General features: G+C 38.0%; 1 protein-coding gene across 13 annotated transcripts in view; it reads right to left on the reverse strand.

Moving 5' to 3' along the window:
* CADPS (calcium dependent secretion activator) overlaps positions 1 to 13,870 on the reverse strand; it is a 466,363-nt gene that overhangs the window by 180,888 nt on the left and 271,605 nt on the right. For 6 of the 13 annotated variants that reach the window (XM_042450094.1, XM_042450091.1, XM_042450099.1 and 3 more), the window contains exon 12: positions 10,085 to 10,096. The exons of the other annotated variants lie outside the window; for them this stretch is intronic. In XM_042450094.1, coding sequence (XP_042306028.1) covers positions 10,085 to 10,096 — 12 coding nt within the window. The remainder of the gene's footprint in view (positions 1 to 10,084; positions 10,097 to 13,870) is intronic. 13 annotated transcript variants of the gene reach the window in all.

The following is a 13,870-nucleotide window of genomic DNA, read 5'->3' on the forward strand; positions in this document are numbered from 1 at the left end:
TTAAGTGTTAAATAGCTTGATTATTTTTTATACTATTAACAGCTGGAAAAGACAACTAGAACATTCTTAGGATTCAATGTCGACTTTACCTTTTCAGGAATGAGGGGATCAAAATGCTGCCTGATCCTATTCATGTCTACTCACATGTATTGTTTCATTGAGAGACTTACTCCAAGTAAGTTGACATAGAACTATAACCTTATTTTTTTTTCCAGGATAGTCATTTCACTTTTGGGTGATATTCTTAGGCATACATTCCTGCAGGGCACACTAATTATAATCAAATTGAATTAATTAAAATATATGTCTAAATTGCAGGAAGCAAGCACAGTGTGGGGCTTGGCTACAAAAGACACTCCTCCTGGTTGTTTTGTTCAGTCAGAGAGACTGGATTAAAATACACTTATCTCTCAGATTGTGTTTTCTCTCCAAACTAGTCTTGCTACATGAGATCATGCCCAAATCCTTAACAAATAAAACAGGAAAGCAGGATTTAAACCCTACCTTGTTTACAGCTTCCTGCTGTCTTGAGAGAATTACCAAAGCTGAAGGGCACAAAGAAATGAAAACCTACAGTTTCTTGGGGATGGTTCTCCCTTCAGAAGCACAACAAGAATGTGACTTTTTCTCTTTTTTTAAAAAAAGCCTGCATTTCCAAAACAGCAAGAGGAGCTGCTAAAGGTTTCTTAACTAGGAAGCATGGATCCTATTTACTATCATTCTGTGAATGCCTGTCTCATGTGGTAAGAACACAAAAGAGTCTTTAAAAAGAAAACAAACATGAGAAATAATCATTGTGTTGCACTGTTAACTAATTATATAAAATATGGTTTGTTTTTTTTAAAATAAGGCTACATACACAAAATATAACAAATCAATTAACTGAGAAATAGTAAATTCAATAATGTAATTCAATAACATATGTATTTCCTTGGTTGTATCATCTGAATGAAAACTTGAAGTCCATGCATGTTGACTCTAATGAAAGGTCCACTAAACTTAGTGGAACTTACAGTACCTGTGGTCCTAGGAACAGTAGTTTATAGGGTACCCTTGCTGTGAAGTGCTTGTATTTCATGATGCTGCTACAGTAAGTTAGCAGAATTGACTGCCTCAGAAAATGGTAGTCTCTCCTTCAGTAGAAGTTTTCAAATAGAGATTGGATGGTGTGTTTTAGCTGAAGGCTCCTAAACTGGCATGACCAGACTAGATTGCCCCCTGCTATAATTCCATGATATGATTTCAACCTAGAAATAGTATATCATCTGATATTCTGAGGTATAGTTTTACATATATGCATGTATTTCAGCATGTTGTCCTCCTTCATACCTTGTTCCTCGTTTGTCTTTTATTGACTTACTAGCTGCACAGCTGCAATGCAACTTCAATACTTAGCAGAGAAGACCAGTTTTAACTACTGTACTTGGATTTTGCTAACACACAATTTTAGGTATGCCGGTGAATATCCAAAGTCTGGATTCCCCCAGCCAACATGGGCACTAGCAACATTGTCTGAGGGATTCTGGGAAACGGGGCCCAAAAAGTACCTCTTCCAAGCTTCAGGACTATCCATACATGAGTTAAATCAGTCTACTTGGATTTAAGCCTATCTGGATTTCATGATAAGTCCCTATCTCTACTTAGGTCCCTATCTCTACTTGTCTTCCATTTATATGACCCGGCTTAATAGAACTGTGGATCAGGCTACACATTTATTTTCCCTTCAGGAGAAAGATCTTTAGCATTGTCCAACCTAACCTTGGTTTTCAAGTGGGAGCCCCCAATCATGTAGCTCCTATCTATTTTGACAGATGCTGCTCCATTTCTTTGTCCCTCTGGGCCAAGATTAATTGTATTTCATAGAAGTGCACAAATAAATGATTCCCCTGCCTTTCTGTTCTCTTCCAGTTTCAAATTTTATAGCACCCAGAATAAATAAATAGATAGCTTTACAGCTTTAACAAGCTACATCCAGCTTTTAAATAATTTAAACAGTCAGACTGTTGTGTTCAAATTTCCTCAAGTAGACTGCAAGCTGACAAACTGGCTGGAGGCCTTCATTTGCCAGTTCTGCACAGATATTTCATGACTTCTTCAATTATGAGGCACGGTGCCTTGTCAATCTTGAAATTTTAATAAGGAAACCAGAGTAAAATTACTATAGATGTTTAAAGGTTCTATTATCTTTTATATGTGACTAGGATCCTGACCTCAGCTTGTATGATGTTTCTGAACTATGCCATTTTAAAACTGTACTCTTTCAATGGTTCTTAAAATTAAATGAAGTGTACTGCATTTGTTTAACAGAAGGAAATGCTCATTTAGATTCTTTATTACCAGATAGGGGATGAAGCAGTCAATTTAGCTTTGACTATAGGTGGAGTCATATGATTGGGGAACAGTTGTAGAAACTGATGCCGGGTTCACATTCCCCTTACCATTTCTAAAGAACTGAACTTGCAGTGTATATCCATGTGAGACCAGCCCTGCCTCCTATTCCTGCAATAAGCAACAGTAAGGGAACAACCTTATTGCTCAGATGGTCCCAGCCTCCCCCAGGAACACCTAATAGGCGGCAGGTAGCCTGGCTAACATACCAGGTTAACAATATCCCCTCTAAAAGGACTAGACTTCCTAGAAGAACATTCTCCTTCTTCCATCTCTGTTTCTTCCTGTTCCTCCATGTTTTTCTTGGCATGCTACCATCGCTCTCTAGTTACATCCTAATGTCTTGAGATACTTGGAATTAGTCCTACAATGCCTTACCCCTAGATTCGATCTCGCTTCTCTCAGGATCCTGATCTGAGGACTAAATTGGGTGAATGACCAGGACATGGCCAGCATGTTTCTGGATGTGCTATGGCATCATGTGACCAGATGTCACAACTGCAAAGGAGGACAAGGCACTACAAAATCTAAGACATTAAAGAACAATGTAGGACATTCAAGAATGATGTAGGACATTACAAAATAAAAGCTAAAAACAGTAATAGAAATATAAATGCATTGCATATGGTTTATTTACAGCTACATTACATATACTGGGTTTTATTACTGAGCTGTATTTTTCTGGTGAACATGCCTTCATTAAAATGGCTTGCTGGCTCGCAATATACTTACAGAGCTCTGAGCAAGACACAGGGTTAAAATTGCAGTTTACTAGCAACAAATCTTGACTGAATCTACATTTAAATTACTTCTTTCATTTGTCAATTGTGCTGAAAATAAGGGGGAAAAGACCCTTCCAACATCTGAATTGTGTCCTCAAGCAGCCATTGGCTTAACGCTTTTGCTGACCTTTACCCCTCTGAGAAACAAATACACTCCAAACTCTAGCAAGTCTTGTCTACAGTTGCTGCTAAAAAATAACTTTAGAAGGATCTATTCTATCCCCGTTTTTGCAGTGAGGACAGGCTGCCAAGTAGACAAAATTCTTGAAGGGCAACAGCAAGGTGTTACTCAATGGGCTTCTTAGTTATGCTCAAAATGGAGGACATTTTGGAACTCCTCCTGGACATGTGAGACATGTGCTGGAAGAGGAAAAGGTCTGGTCATCCTGGGGTGGACTGAATACTTGTTCATATTTTAAAAGGTCTCCATGTATGTAAAAAACTATAAACATGAGCAAGGATGTTTCTAGATAAGACCCATCCATATGCTACTGTATAGTATGGGGTAGTTCAATACTTTTTATGAAGTTATCTCCCACAAGGTGATAACAGGTAATCCATGATGGGATGGGGTAGTAGCTGTTTTATATGCAATCTACAGGAAATTTAACAATCTTCCAAGAAATCTTCTTAGTTCCCAAGCTTTAGCATTCCCTAGGTCAACCTAATTTAACAAATGCTGACAGCTCTCAGAGTGCTTCTTCAGAGCTCAAAAAACCACTAGGCTTATGTCAGAATTACACTTGCATGGAGCTGTGTTTATGCAATGAGTCCATATACATGGGTGTTGTATACACATCTGTTGTGAATTCAGTGATCAGGCAGAGCAAAATTTTGAGCTGTTGCAAACATACAAGTCACAACAGCTCTTTATACAACATCCACACAGAAGCTGCAGTTCATTCAAAAGCAAAGTAAGCCTGGCTACATCAATGTTTTTCTATTCAAGTCATTGGCAAACTGAACTGGTGATATCTATGTGACTGCTTAAATGTGACCTTGTGAAAAGACACACTGTAATCTATACTTATGGGACTGATCCCACACGGGATAATTCACTGTAGTTTGCAGAAGGCTATCTCCTGGAAGCCTAGGTACAGAAGGTTCATCACTATAGACAGACATAAATTTATATATTCAAATAGTGTTCAGTGGTTGTTCATTACATATAAGACAGCAGTATAGATGGCATTCAGACCCATCTCCATAGATCTGAATGTAAAGCAATGGGGACAATAGTCATAACTAAAGGAGGTCTCCCATAAAAACCAAACATGATTCAAACTGGAGAAGGATTTGAGAAGTGATTGTGCTGCAGATCAGACTCTTCAACATAGATGATTTTTTGTTTTGTATCCAAACTACACTGTAGCTCTTCAGAATATCTAGTAGCTATGTAGGAGGATAAAATTCTAATTAACAGCACACATTGGCAATGCTGATCCTTCCCCCACCCACTATAAAATCAATGCACCAGCAAGCTGTTTTAGGGTTTTTGATTGGCTTCCATTTTTAGCAAGTGTTTATTTGGCTGGGGCAGAAATATAGACTTGCGCTAAACATTTCTCTATCTAGGAAAAGCAAAGCATGGTATTTAAGCCTACTGTCCCTGTTACCTTACCTCCTGCTCTAATTCATATTGCATATGGAGTCAATAGTTTCAAGGGAATTTTTGCTGATTAATATTAAAATATAAAATATTCTCGGCAGTCTGAAGAATGTTTTAATCAATTTAGGTGGGGTTTATGCCATTTATCAAAATACACATTGATACGGCATGTTAGGCATCTTGGATAATCATTGGTAACAATAAAATATTTTAGGTCTTCTAATATCTTGAAAAAATAACAGCAATCAAAACGTATACTTCAAGAGTCATATATCATTCCTTTCCAAAGGAGTTGAAAATATCTGTTGAAGCATTTGGCTTATTTGTCTGCTGAAGTATTTGGCTTATTTAATATGCATTCAAAACTGCACTGCAGACCAAAAAAACAGGATTACTCAGTCACAGCTGCAGCCTTCCAAAATATAGTACTTTTTTGTATATATTTCTCTCTTACTTGGTCGATTCTTTCTTCCTATTACTGTCTCTATAGTGTGTTTTCAAAAGCTGACCCAAAGGATGAGAAACCCTAGAGTGAAGTTTGGTTTGGCATACGAGGCTGTCATTGAAAAGGGGAAAAACAAGGAACACATGAACGGACCCCAAGTCAAAGGGCTAGAGAGTATAATCTGTGCATACAGGGGATTCTAGGTTTGGTTCCTGACATCTGCAGGTAGGGCTGGAAAAACCCTTGCCTTAAACCTTGTAAAGCCATTGCCAGAAAATGCAGCCAATACTGTGCTAGGTCTCCCATGGTTATCTACTATATAAAATGGCAAACAGCAAATTTTAGGTCAGGGAACTGACATCATAATTTCTGCCATCATAAATGATAAATGATAAATGACTTCATGAAATAAATAAAATCATAAATGGTAAATTCCTTTCTGGAAAAAGTGCTATTAGGAAGATTATTGCTTTGAGAAGTAAAGGATTTGCCTTTCCTTGTGCTATAAGCTATTATCAGAAGGGGTACTTTTTGGTCAAAGATCTACTGACCATAGCAGACAGAAATGTCATACACTTTTCTTTTCCTGCCTATTTTTCTTCCTCCTCATCTCTTGTTGCTCTATCAAGATTTCTCCCCCTTAGAAATAAATGCAAAACACCTTAAAATATTCCTGTTGTTGTTGTTGTTGTTGTTATTATTATTATTAAAAGGCCACTTCTTGGTAAGGATTTGGAATCCTGTTCTATTTATTTTTACAAGCAAAATAAGCTTTGTTTTAGCTTGAAAGGCAAATGAGCATCTGAGTACATTTTAGAACAGATTTGTTTATTTTTTAAAAACTAAAAAACCTAACCATCACTACCAACCATCCAATTGTAAATTAAAAGGTGACTTTGTATTTTATTCATCTGGAAAATGTGTGCTTGTCATATCTGCTTGATGTTACAAGAGTGAAGTTATGATTTGGACAGTAACAAACAATGACACTAGTCAACCTCATCAGTAGACATGAAATAAAGGAATGACAATGATTGATGGCAGCTACTCATTTACAGATATTTCTAGAAAATTCTGTATTGGCATAGTCAGCCTAATATGGTAAGTTTTTCCCCACTGTTTTAACTATTAGAGCTTCACAATAGCAGATGAGAGGGCAGATGTGACCAGGGGCTAAACCAAGCCTTTTGTACACACAGTTGACTGCATGCTTTGGAGAACTGCTATGTTTCTTCATAGTCTCATAGGTTTAGGCAGCAATCCTGTACCTACTTACCTGGGAGTAAGCCCCACTGAACTCACTGGGACTTACTTCTGAGTAGACATGTATAGGATTGTGATGTTAAGCTGAATACATATGTGGAAAATAAGTAGGAACCAAAGATCACAGCGCAGCGGCTGTGAACACTCCAGGTTTTCAAGAGAAAGACAGAAAACAAAACAGATTTTCCCCCCAAATGTCAGCAGTATATATGCTTCTAAACACTGTTTCATTGGTTATTTTGGCTTTTGGTGTACCAAATTTAATTTTAAAAGTATTGCTGTCTCTCTTGCTGTTTTAGAGTTTGCCACAAGCTTCCATTAGTTCGAAAGCAATGTTAACATTCGTATAGGAATACTCACTTGAGTAAAAATTTCATACCATACAGGTCCCTTCTTTGACATTACTACAGTTACTACTGGCTGAGGTGGGAATCGGGGGCACTGCGCTCCAGTGGTTCCGTTCCTACCTCTCTGGGAGGTCCCAGATGGTGCAGCTGGGAGACGTGTGCTCCAGCGAGCGGGCCCTTAAAACTGGGGTCCCTCAAGGAGCCATTCTGTCTCCCATGCTATTTAACATTTACATGAAACCGCTGGGAGAGATCATCCGGAGACATGGGGCGCGGGGTTATCAGTACGCTGATGACACCCAAATCATTTTCTCTATGTCTCCGACTGATGCAGTGACCGGGGATGGCGTCTCTCCTCTCGTGGCCTGTTTGGAGTCAGTAATGGACTGGATGAGGGAAAACCGACTCAAGCTTAATCCAGAGAAAACGGAGGTACTAGTGATGGGTTCCCCCGGTCCAGGAATGGCGGTGGTTCCACCTGTCCTGAACGGGGTCACGCTCCCCGTGAGGGACTCCGTACGCAGTCTGGGAGTGCTTCTTGATTCGTCGCTTCATCTGACTGCTCAGGTGAACGCGACGGTCAAGAGCACCTGTTACCAGCTTCGGCTGATTCGCCAGCTGCGTCCATACCTGGACCGGAGGGACCTAGAAACTGTGGTACATGCTCTGGTAACTTCAAGACTGGACTTCTGCAATGTACTCTACATGGGGCAACCCTTATACCAAACTCGGAAGCTTCAATTGGTACAGAATATGGCAGCCCGGCTGGTCACTGGTGTATCCAGGACCAGCCACATAACACCTGTACTTAAAGACCTTCATTGGCTGCCCATTCGCTTCCGAGCTCAATATAAGGCGTTGGTTATTACCTATAAAGCCCTAAATGGCTTGGGCCCAGGATACCTAAAGGACCGCCTCTCCCTGTACAATCCGCCTCGCACCCTCAGAACATCTGGGCAGCAATTGCTGAAGGTGCCTGGGGCTAGGTTGGCCTCTACTACAAGAAGGGCCTTTTCCACAGCTGCCCCAGCCCTTTGGAATACGCTGCCCACCGAGCTCCGCTCATCTACCACCCTGGCCCAATTTAGGAAGGACCTTAAGACCTTCCTATTTAAACAGGCATTCCCCGATTAAGATCCTGCGGGCCTCCCTCCTCTTCCGTGGCCATGAGGACGGGCTATGGGGCTTTTATTGCTGTTTTAGTCTGTATATTGTTGTTATATGTTTTTAACTTTGTATTGTGTGCTTGTCACACTGCTGTGAGCCGCCCTGATCTTTTGGAAGGGCGGGATAGAAATAAAGATTTTATTATTATTATTATTATTATTATTATTACTTAAAAAATAAAACAATTCACTAAATATGTTATAAATTGAATGAGAACAGTGTTTAATATTTAGTGGGTAATACTTTAATAATATCTAATAAATAAGTTTTAGAAAACATAAAAATGTGCCACTTACCACATTTTGAATTGTTTTGAATTAACTAATTAGCGGGGGATTTCCCCCTGCATTGCTGTTAAAAGGCCCAGACAGTGATACACAGTATATTTAAGGTTCATGCAAAAATATGTGAAAATTGAATTTGTATTTGAATATTGCATTCCTGTAATGTAGCATCTGCAAGTTGACAATACAAGAAAACATAGCAGTGTTCTCATGAGAGATAAATATAGACTGAAGCAACTAAAAGCACATACATTGTTGAAAATAAAACAACTAAGAGGATAGGAATGCGTTCTAATGCAAGATAATATATATAATGCTGTCAGACCAGAATTCATTCAGTCTTTCTTTTTTTTAAGAAGCAAAATCCAGATTTTCTACCAAAACTCTGTACTATTGCAAATCTGATCCTCTTCAGACCTCCCCCACCAAATTAAAAGAGAAATCAAAATAAAAGAATTGAAGAAAAGAATGAAAAGAATAAAATGAAGTATTTGCTAGTAGTGGTGAAGAAATTCTGCCTGGTATCCAAGGTATGCTTATGGAAAAAAAGAAAGAAAGAAAAAAAGAGAGGAGTATTGTCTCATGGTCAGGTGGCATAAATCCACCTGCTCCATATCATACTGCATTCAGAATACTCCAGATACATATTTGCCAGCTCTCGTGACCAGTAATAGTTCCAATTCCCTCTTGAGTAAAGGTGCACTCACCATTTGTTTGAGGAATAGCTTTTTGAACATGAATAAAGAATTAGTACATCACCTTGTTTAAGAGTTAACATGGAGGGGCAAAAGCTTATTTTATTAGAAATCGTGCAGTTTGTCTTTCTTTTAAAAATCAGTATGTTACTAGGAAAAAAATAAATAAAATATGGTTTTAGGACTGTAGATTTCTTACTTTGAAAAAAAGAGTTTTGCAATGTTATTAAAACAATTATATTTGAGATCACATGCTAAACATTCATTTTTAATGAATTTTCCTGGTGGTGGTGGTAGAAGAGGGGAGAAGGTGAGGATGGGATAAAGGAAGAAACCCTGTAGAGTCTAAGCTGTTTTCTGTCTTGTGAGGCATATCTATGTTTAAAGACATAAATAAAGAACATATACCCAACGAAGGACTGTTAAAATGATCATCGCCCTGATAACCCATTTTTGGTGGCTAACATTTTGAAGTTGTTAAACAATAAGGAGTTCTTTTTTGTGCCAGCAGGGAATTGTTTATAATTGTTCTTGTTTAAACTTCCCCCTTTAACATACTGCACCTTCTCTGACCAAGCTTCCTACCCTACCTTTCTATTCTTGGAAGTGTCCAGGGTTAACACCATTCTGCTGGTGCACTACACCATGCTAATCATTGGAATGGAAAAACGAAACAAAAAAGAACGGTAGATTGGCAAAGTGCAGAATGATCTGTTGTCAGGCATTAAAGCAGTCAAACTAGATGTCGGTTCCATGAAAACAAAAGAAAGGTAATAGTTACGGTCTCATTATGATGTTAATTCATATTTACAACCTTGGGATGGGAAAAAAAGGAAATGTTAATGGTTGGCTTTTACTAAGAGGATCAGTTGATGCCAATATGAAAGCCAGGGAGAGAAGGCAATTATGCAAACATCACATGCATCCTAATTTCAGTATGGAAACTTACATTTCAAACCTAAATTCAGGAAAATAATATGGATTTTTTTTACTACAAAATCTAAACATGAGAAAGATTTAAGAGGAGGAAAAAAAAGCACATTGCATATGTCAGATAATCGACTGTGATTATCTGAGCTGTGCTAGCTACAGGGAAGCACTTACCCTTGAGTCCAGCTAGAAGTTAGCAGGGTAAGAAGGAACAAACCAGAATAACATAAAGACTAGCAACAAGGCTCAGGAAAGCAGACAGGAGTTCTAACCTAGCAGCTAGAGTACTTGGGTTCAAGCAAGAATGAAAAAAAAAATAAGAAAATTAAAGGCAAAGAAAACAACTTAAAAAGAATACGAACAAACAACAACAACACTTAACAGCTGAAAATTTCTTATGAAGCTCAATAAACCTAGCCATATAAATATAAATATATAAATATATATATAGAAAATATATAAGAGGGTGAAACAAGGGATCACACAACTTCTCAAAAATAACAGCCAAATCGTTTGCACGTGATGTGACTAACATCATTACATTTATTACAAATAAAACAAAATGAAATAGGAAGAAAGAAAAGAAAAGCACAGATGATATGTGAAACAATTACTGAACAATCTTTCATGTTTAAAATAACTTTTAAAGATAAAAAAAATTGAAAGCTCTGTGTGTGTGTGTGTGTGTGTGTGTGTATAGGTGTCGTGTATATTTGTGCATGCATACATTTCAGCTAGTGAGCCAGTAAAACCAAACAGACAAAAATTAATATCCCCAGACAAGTGGCCGTTTAATGAAAATTAATATATTGCCAAAGGGTGTTGTATTTCATTTTAAAAATACAGAGCAAAAGCTATGGGTATAGATGTATATATTGATAGGTTGGAACTTCCTATAGCAATCCTTTATACATTTATTTGGGAGTAAGCTCCAATGAAAAATGTGGGATTTTCTTCTAAACAAACATATATAGGATTGCTCTTTTTTCTGCAACAGTAAACAAAAAAGCACCAACAAAAGTACCAGTCTCCTACCAAAAAAGAGAAAGAATTGTAGAGCCTTATTAAAATGAAGAGCAGAATTTACTGATTTCTGCCTTTAAAGCCCCCACAAAAAATAGACTCTGATTCTTCTTTAAAAAAAAAAAAGCTATCTAATTTACCCAAAGTTGGAAACGATCTATCTAATGAGAAGTCAAGGGTTGCATAAAGTTTACATTTGCTAAGATAAATTAGGTGGGAACCAAATTAATTCAGCATTATTCCCAAGTTTCCCAACTGTAAAATGTGTTGTTCTCAGGTTTCTGTTTTACAGACAGCTTCCTCTTAAGGCTGGAGTGTGTTTCCCCCCGACATCCTTGATTGGTAATACAAAACAGTTCTGCCAACTTTAGGCAATTTATGTCATCCATGAAAGTATTAATAAAAAATTAGAAGAATTTTTTTCCTAATGTGGGCTTTCTTTTAAGCCTTTCATGTACCATACAGTACTGTGAACAAGGAAAAGGAAAGAAAAAAGAATATGCAAGCTAAATATGCAAGAATAATAGCATTTCTTACAACAATCCTTACCTTTCTGCAGTTGAACAAGAAAAAAAAAAACCCCAAATAAAACCTTTTAAAATGCAATACTTGATTTACTTGGGAACTGAACAATTGGTTCCATTGTCCTGTAATATCTCACCATCTTCATGTATGCATAAGGACTCACTTTTGCTTCTTGTATCCCTACCTGCATTTATTTTATTGCCCAATTATGTAAGCTAAAAGGAGTTTGGTATTCTAACATAAGAAGAATAGATGCAGATATGCAGGCATTAATAAAGCATGAACCTTCACAGCCAGAGCTCACTGATGTTTTGGTGAGCATAAAAAGCAGCACAGATGCATGGGTTCAGGCAAAAGGCCTATGCACATATTATGCTTTTGCAAGACCACAGTTTTATGTAGTTCATTTCACTTCTGAGTAATTGCACTATCTCCATGTGTTCTTCACATTTATTTCTTGGTGTCCTTTTACTTGTAAAATTATGGATTATCTCTAGCAACCTCTAGTGGTATGGTTGCAGCTACTCCATATTCATACATATTACTTATGTTCTGTTCACCGGAATTTAAACGTTTAAATTCTTTGCATTCTTTTACCCTTACATTTTCTTCTGGTTGTCTTCTATCACTATATGAGGCAGAAAGAAAACTAGAAGAAATGGGGATGTAGAGAACAGTGGCCCATATTCTCCACTGTGACATGTTAAGTCAGAGCAAGTGACTTTTTATTTAGAGGAAACTTTCTTGGCTGAAGCTGAATTTTGGATGTTTGATTTCCTCCTGCAAAAGATGATAAATGTGAGGAAATGGAGACAGCCACTTCCATTTCCACTGTCACGTTTCTTCCAGATTCCTTTCCTTTGTCTTGAAAGGAAGAGATTACACAACAAAGAATGGAAGTAAGGGTAAGGAAGGCATATCTAACAAGGCAACGTGTTATTCTTCCCATCTACTGTTATCAGTTCCTCACTGTTATGAAAGATAATGCTGGGTACTGAGTCTTGCTGCTTACTCTGGTAAAACCTAGAGGCCCAGGTCATTGGGCACATTATTCTGTTTAGCTAAAAGAGAAGACTTGGTTCACCCTGTAAGAGGTAATACATAATGTGTGCACAAGGCCCTTTCATGCTTCTGACTTGCTTCTTGCCCTGAAATGTTCAACATGGAGTTCAGGCTGAAAAAAAGGGATAAATGAAGTAGGAGGGGAGATTTCGTGATATGCTTGATCTATCCAAAAGCAATGGAGCAATCTGGTGCAGAAGGTAGTATGGATTTCCCTCTGTCTCATGCAGTAAATATCCTAGGAATCCCACCCACTCCCACAGTTTCTGGAGTTGAGGACATCACTGCTCCCTGAGAAATGCCTAATGGAAAAAAGGACCAATGAGAGGAGGAGGGCATGTAGGCAGAGTTATAGATTCTACAGTGCAGTCACTGAGTCTCCACATGTGTAGATGTACTGGTATACCCCACATCTTGGCTCTATCAGCGTTCAGTTAGGAGGGGAGAGAGAGAGAAATTGAAGGGGAGAGAAAATTCTGTAGTAAAGAGGCAAACTGAAAAATGAAATCCCCCAAAGATGCATTTTGAAATGCCTGGCCAAATAAACAGAATGCCAGAAATAGGAGTGAGACAGCTTTAGGTAACAAAATTGGGTGACCCAAGGGGAGAAAATGTGTTTGCCATTCAGGGAGCTAAGAGAGGCCACCAAACTGCTCCTCAGCATCCATGTGCAAGCAATTCAGAAGAGTATGCCATTATTACTTACCTATGTCCTAAATGCATAATTGAAAATGTACTGTTGCTCATAATTCTTTGCATTAATGTGCTTGTGTCTATGCACCTCAAGGAGGTGGGATTGGGATGCACATGCTATTATAAAGCACAATGCTGTATTTTTTCAATCAATCAGTCAAACTTCTAGTTCATTCAAAGAAAATTCCTTGTATAATGTGTACAGGCAACAAAAGGGAAACATGAAATGAGTATCTTTCAACCAACCCACATCATGCCATGTTTTCAGTCATATTGAAATGAAAGCCAAGCTTTGCTGGGCAATAATAAAGACAGTGTAAGAGTCCAAGCTATGCAAGCATGTGAAAAAAGATAAGCATATCTAATGTTCTCAAAGCTTATGAATTCTCACAGATATACTCTGTGGCAAATGAGGAAATAAGCTTTCCTAGTAGTGTGGTGCCTAAAAACTTCCAGTGCCTGTAAGATTGAGGTATTTCAAAACTCTCTCTGACACATGAATAGACAGGTAATATGGAAAAGTGAGATAAACAACCACTTTGACCTTTCAATGAAATGGACCTAACTGTTCTCTTTACTTCAGGTGTTTGTTTGTAGAGTTGTTTGCCATTTGTCCAGATGGCTAGTCACTTCTTTGTGTATAGTAAAACTCCATGT

This window comes from Sceloporus undulatus, chromosome 2, assembly GCF_019175285.1.
Source record: "Sceloporus undulatus isolate JIND9_A2432 ecotype Alabama chromosome 2, SceUnd_v1.1, whole genome shotgun sequence".
Lineage (NCBI taxonomy): Eukaryota > Metazoa > Chordata > Lepidosauria > Squamata > Phrynosomatidae > Sceloporus > Sceloporus undulatus.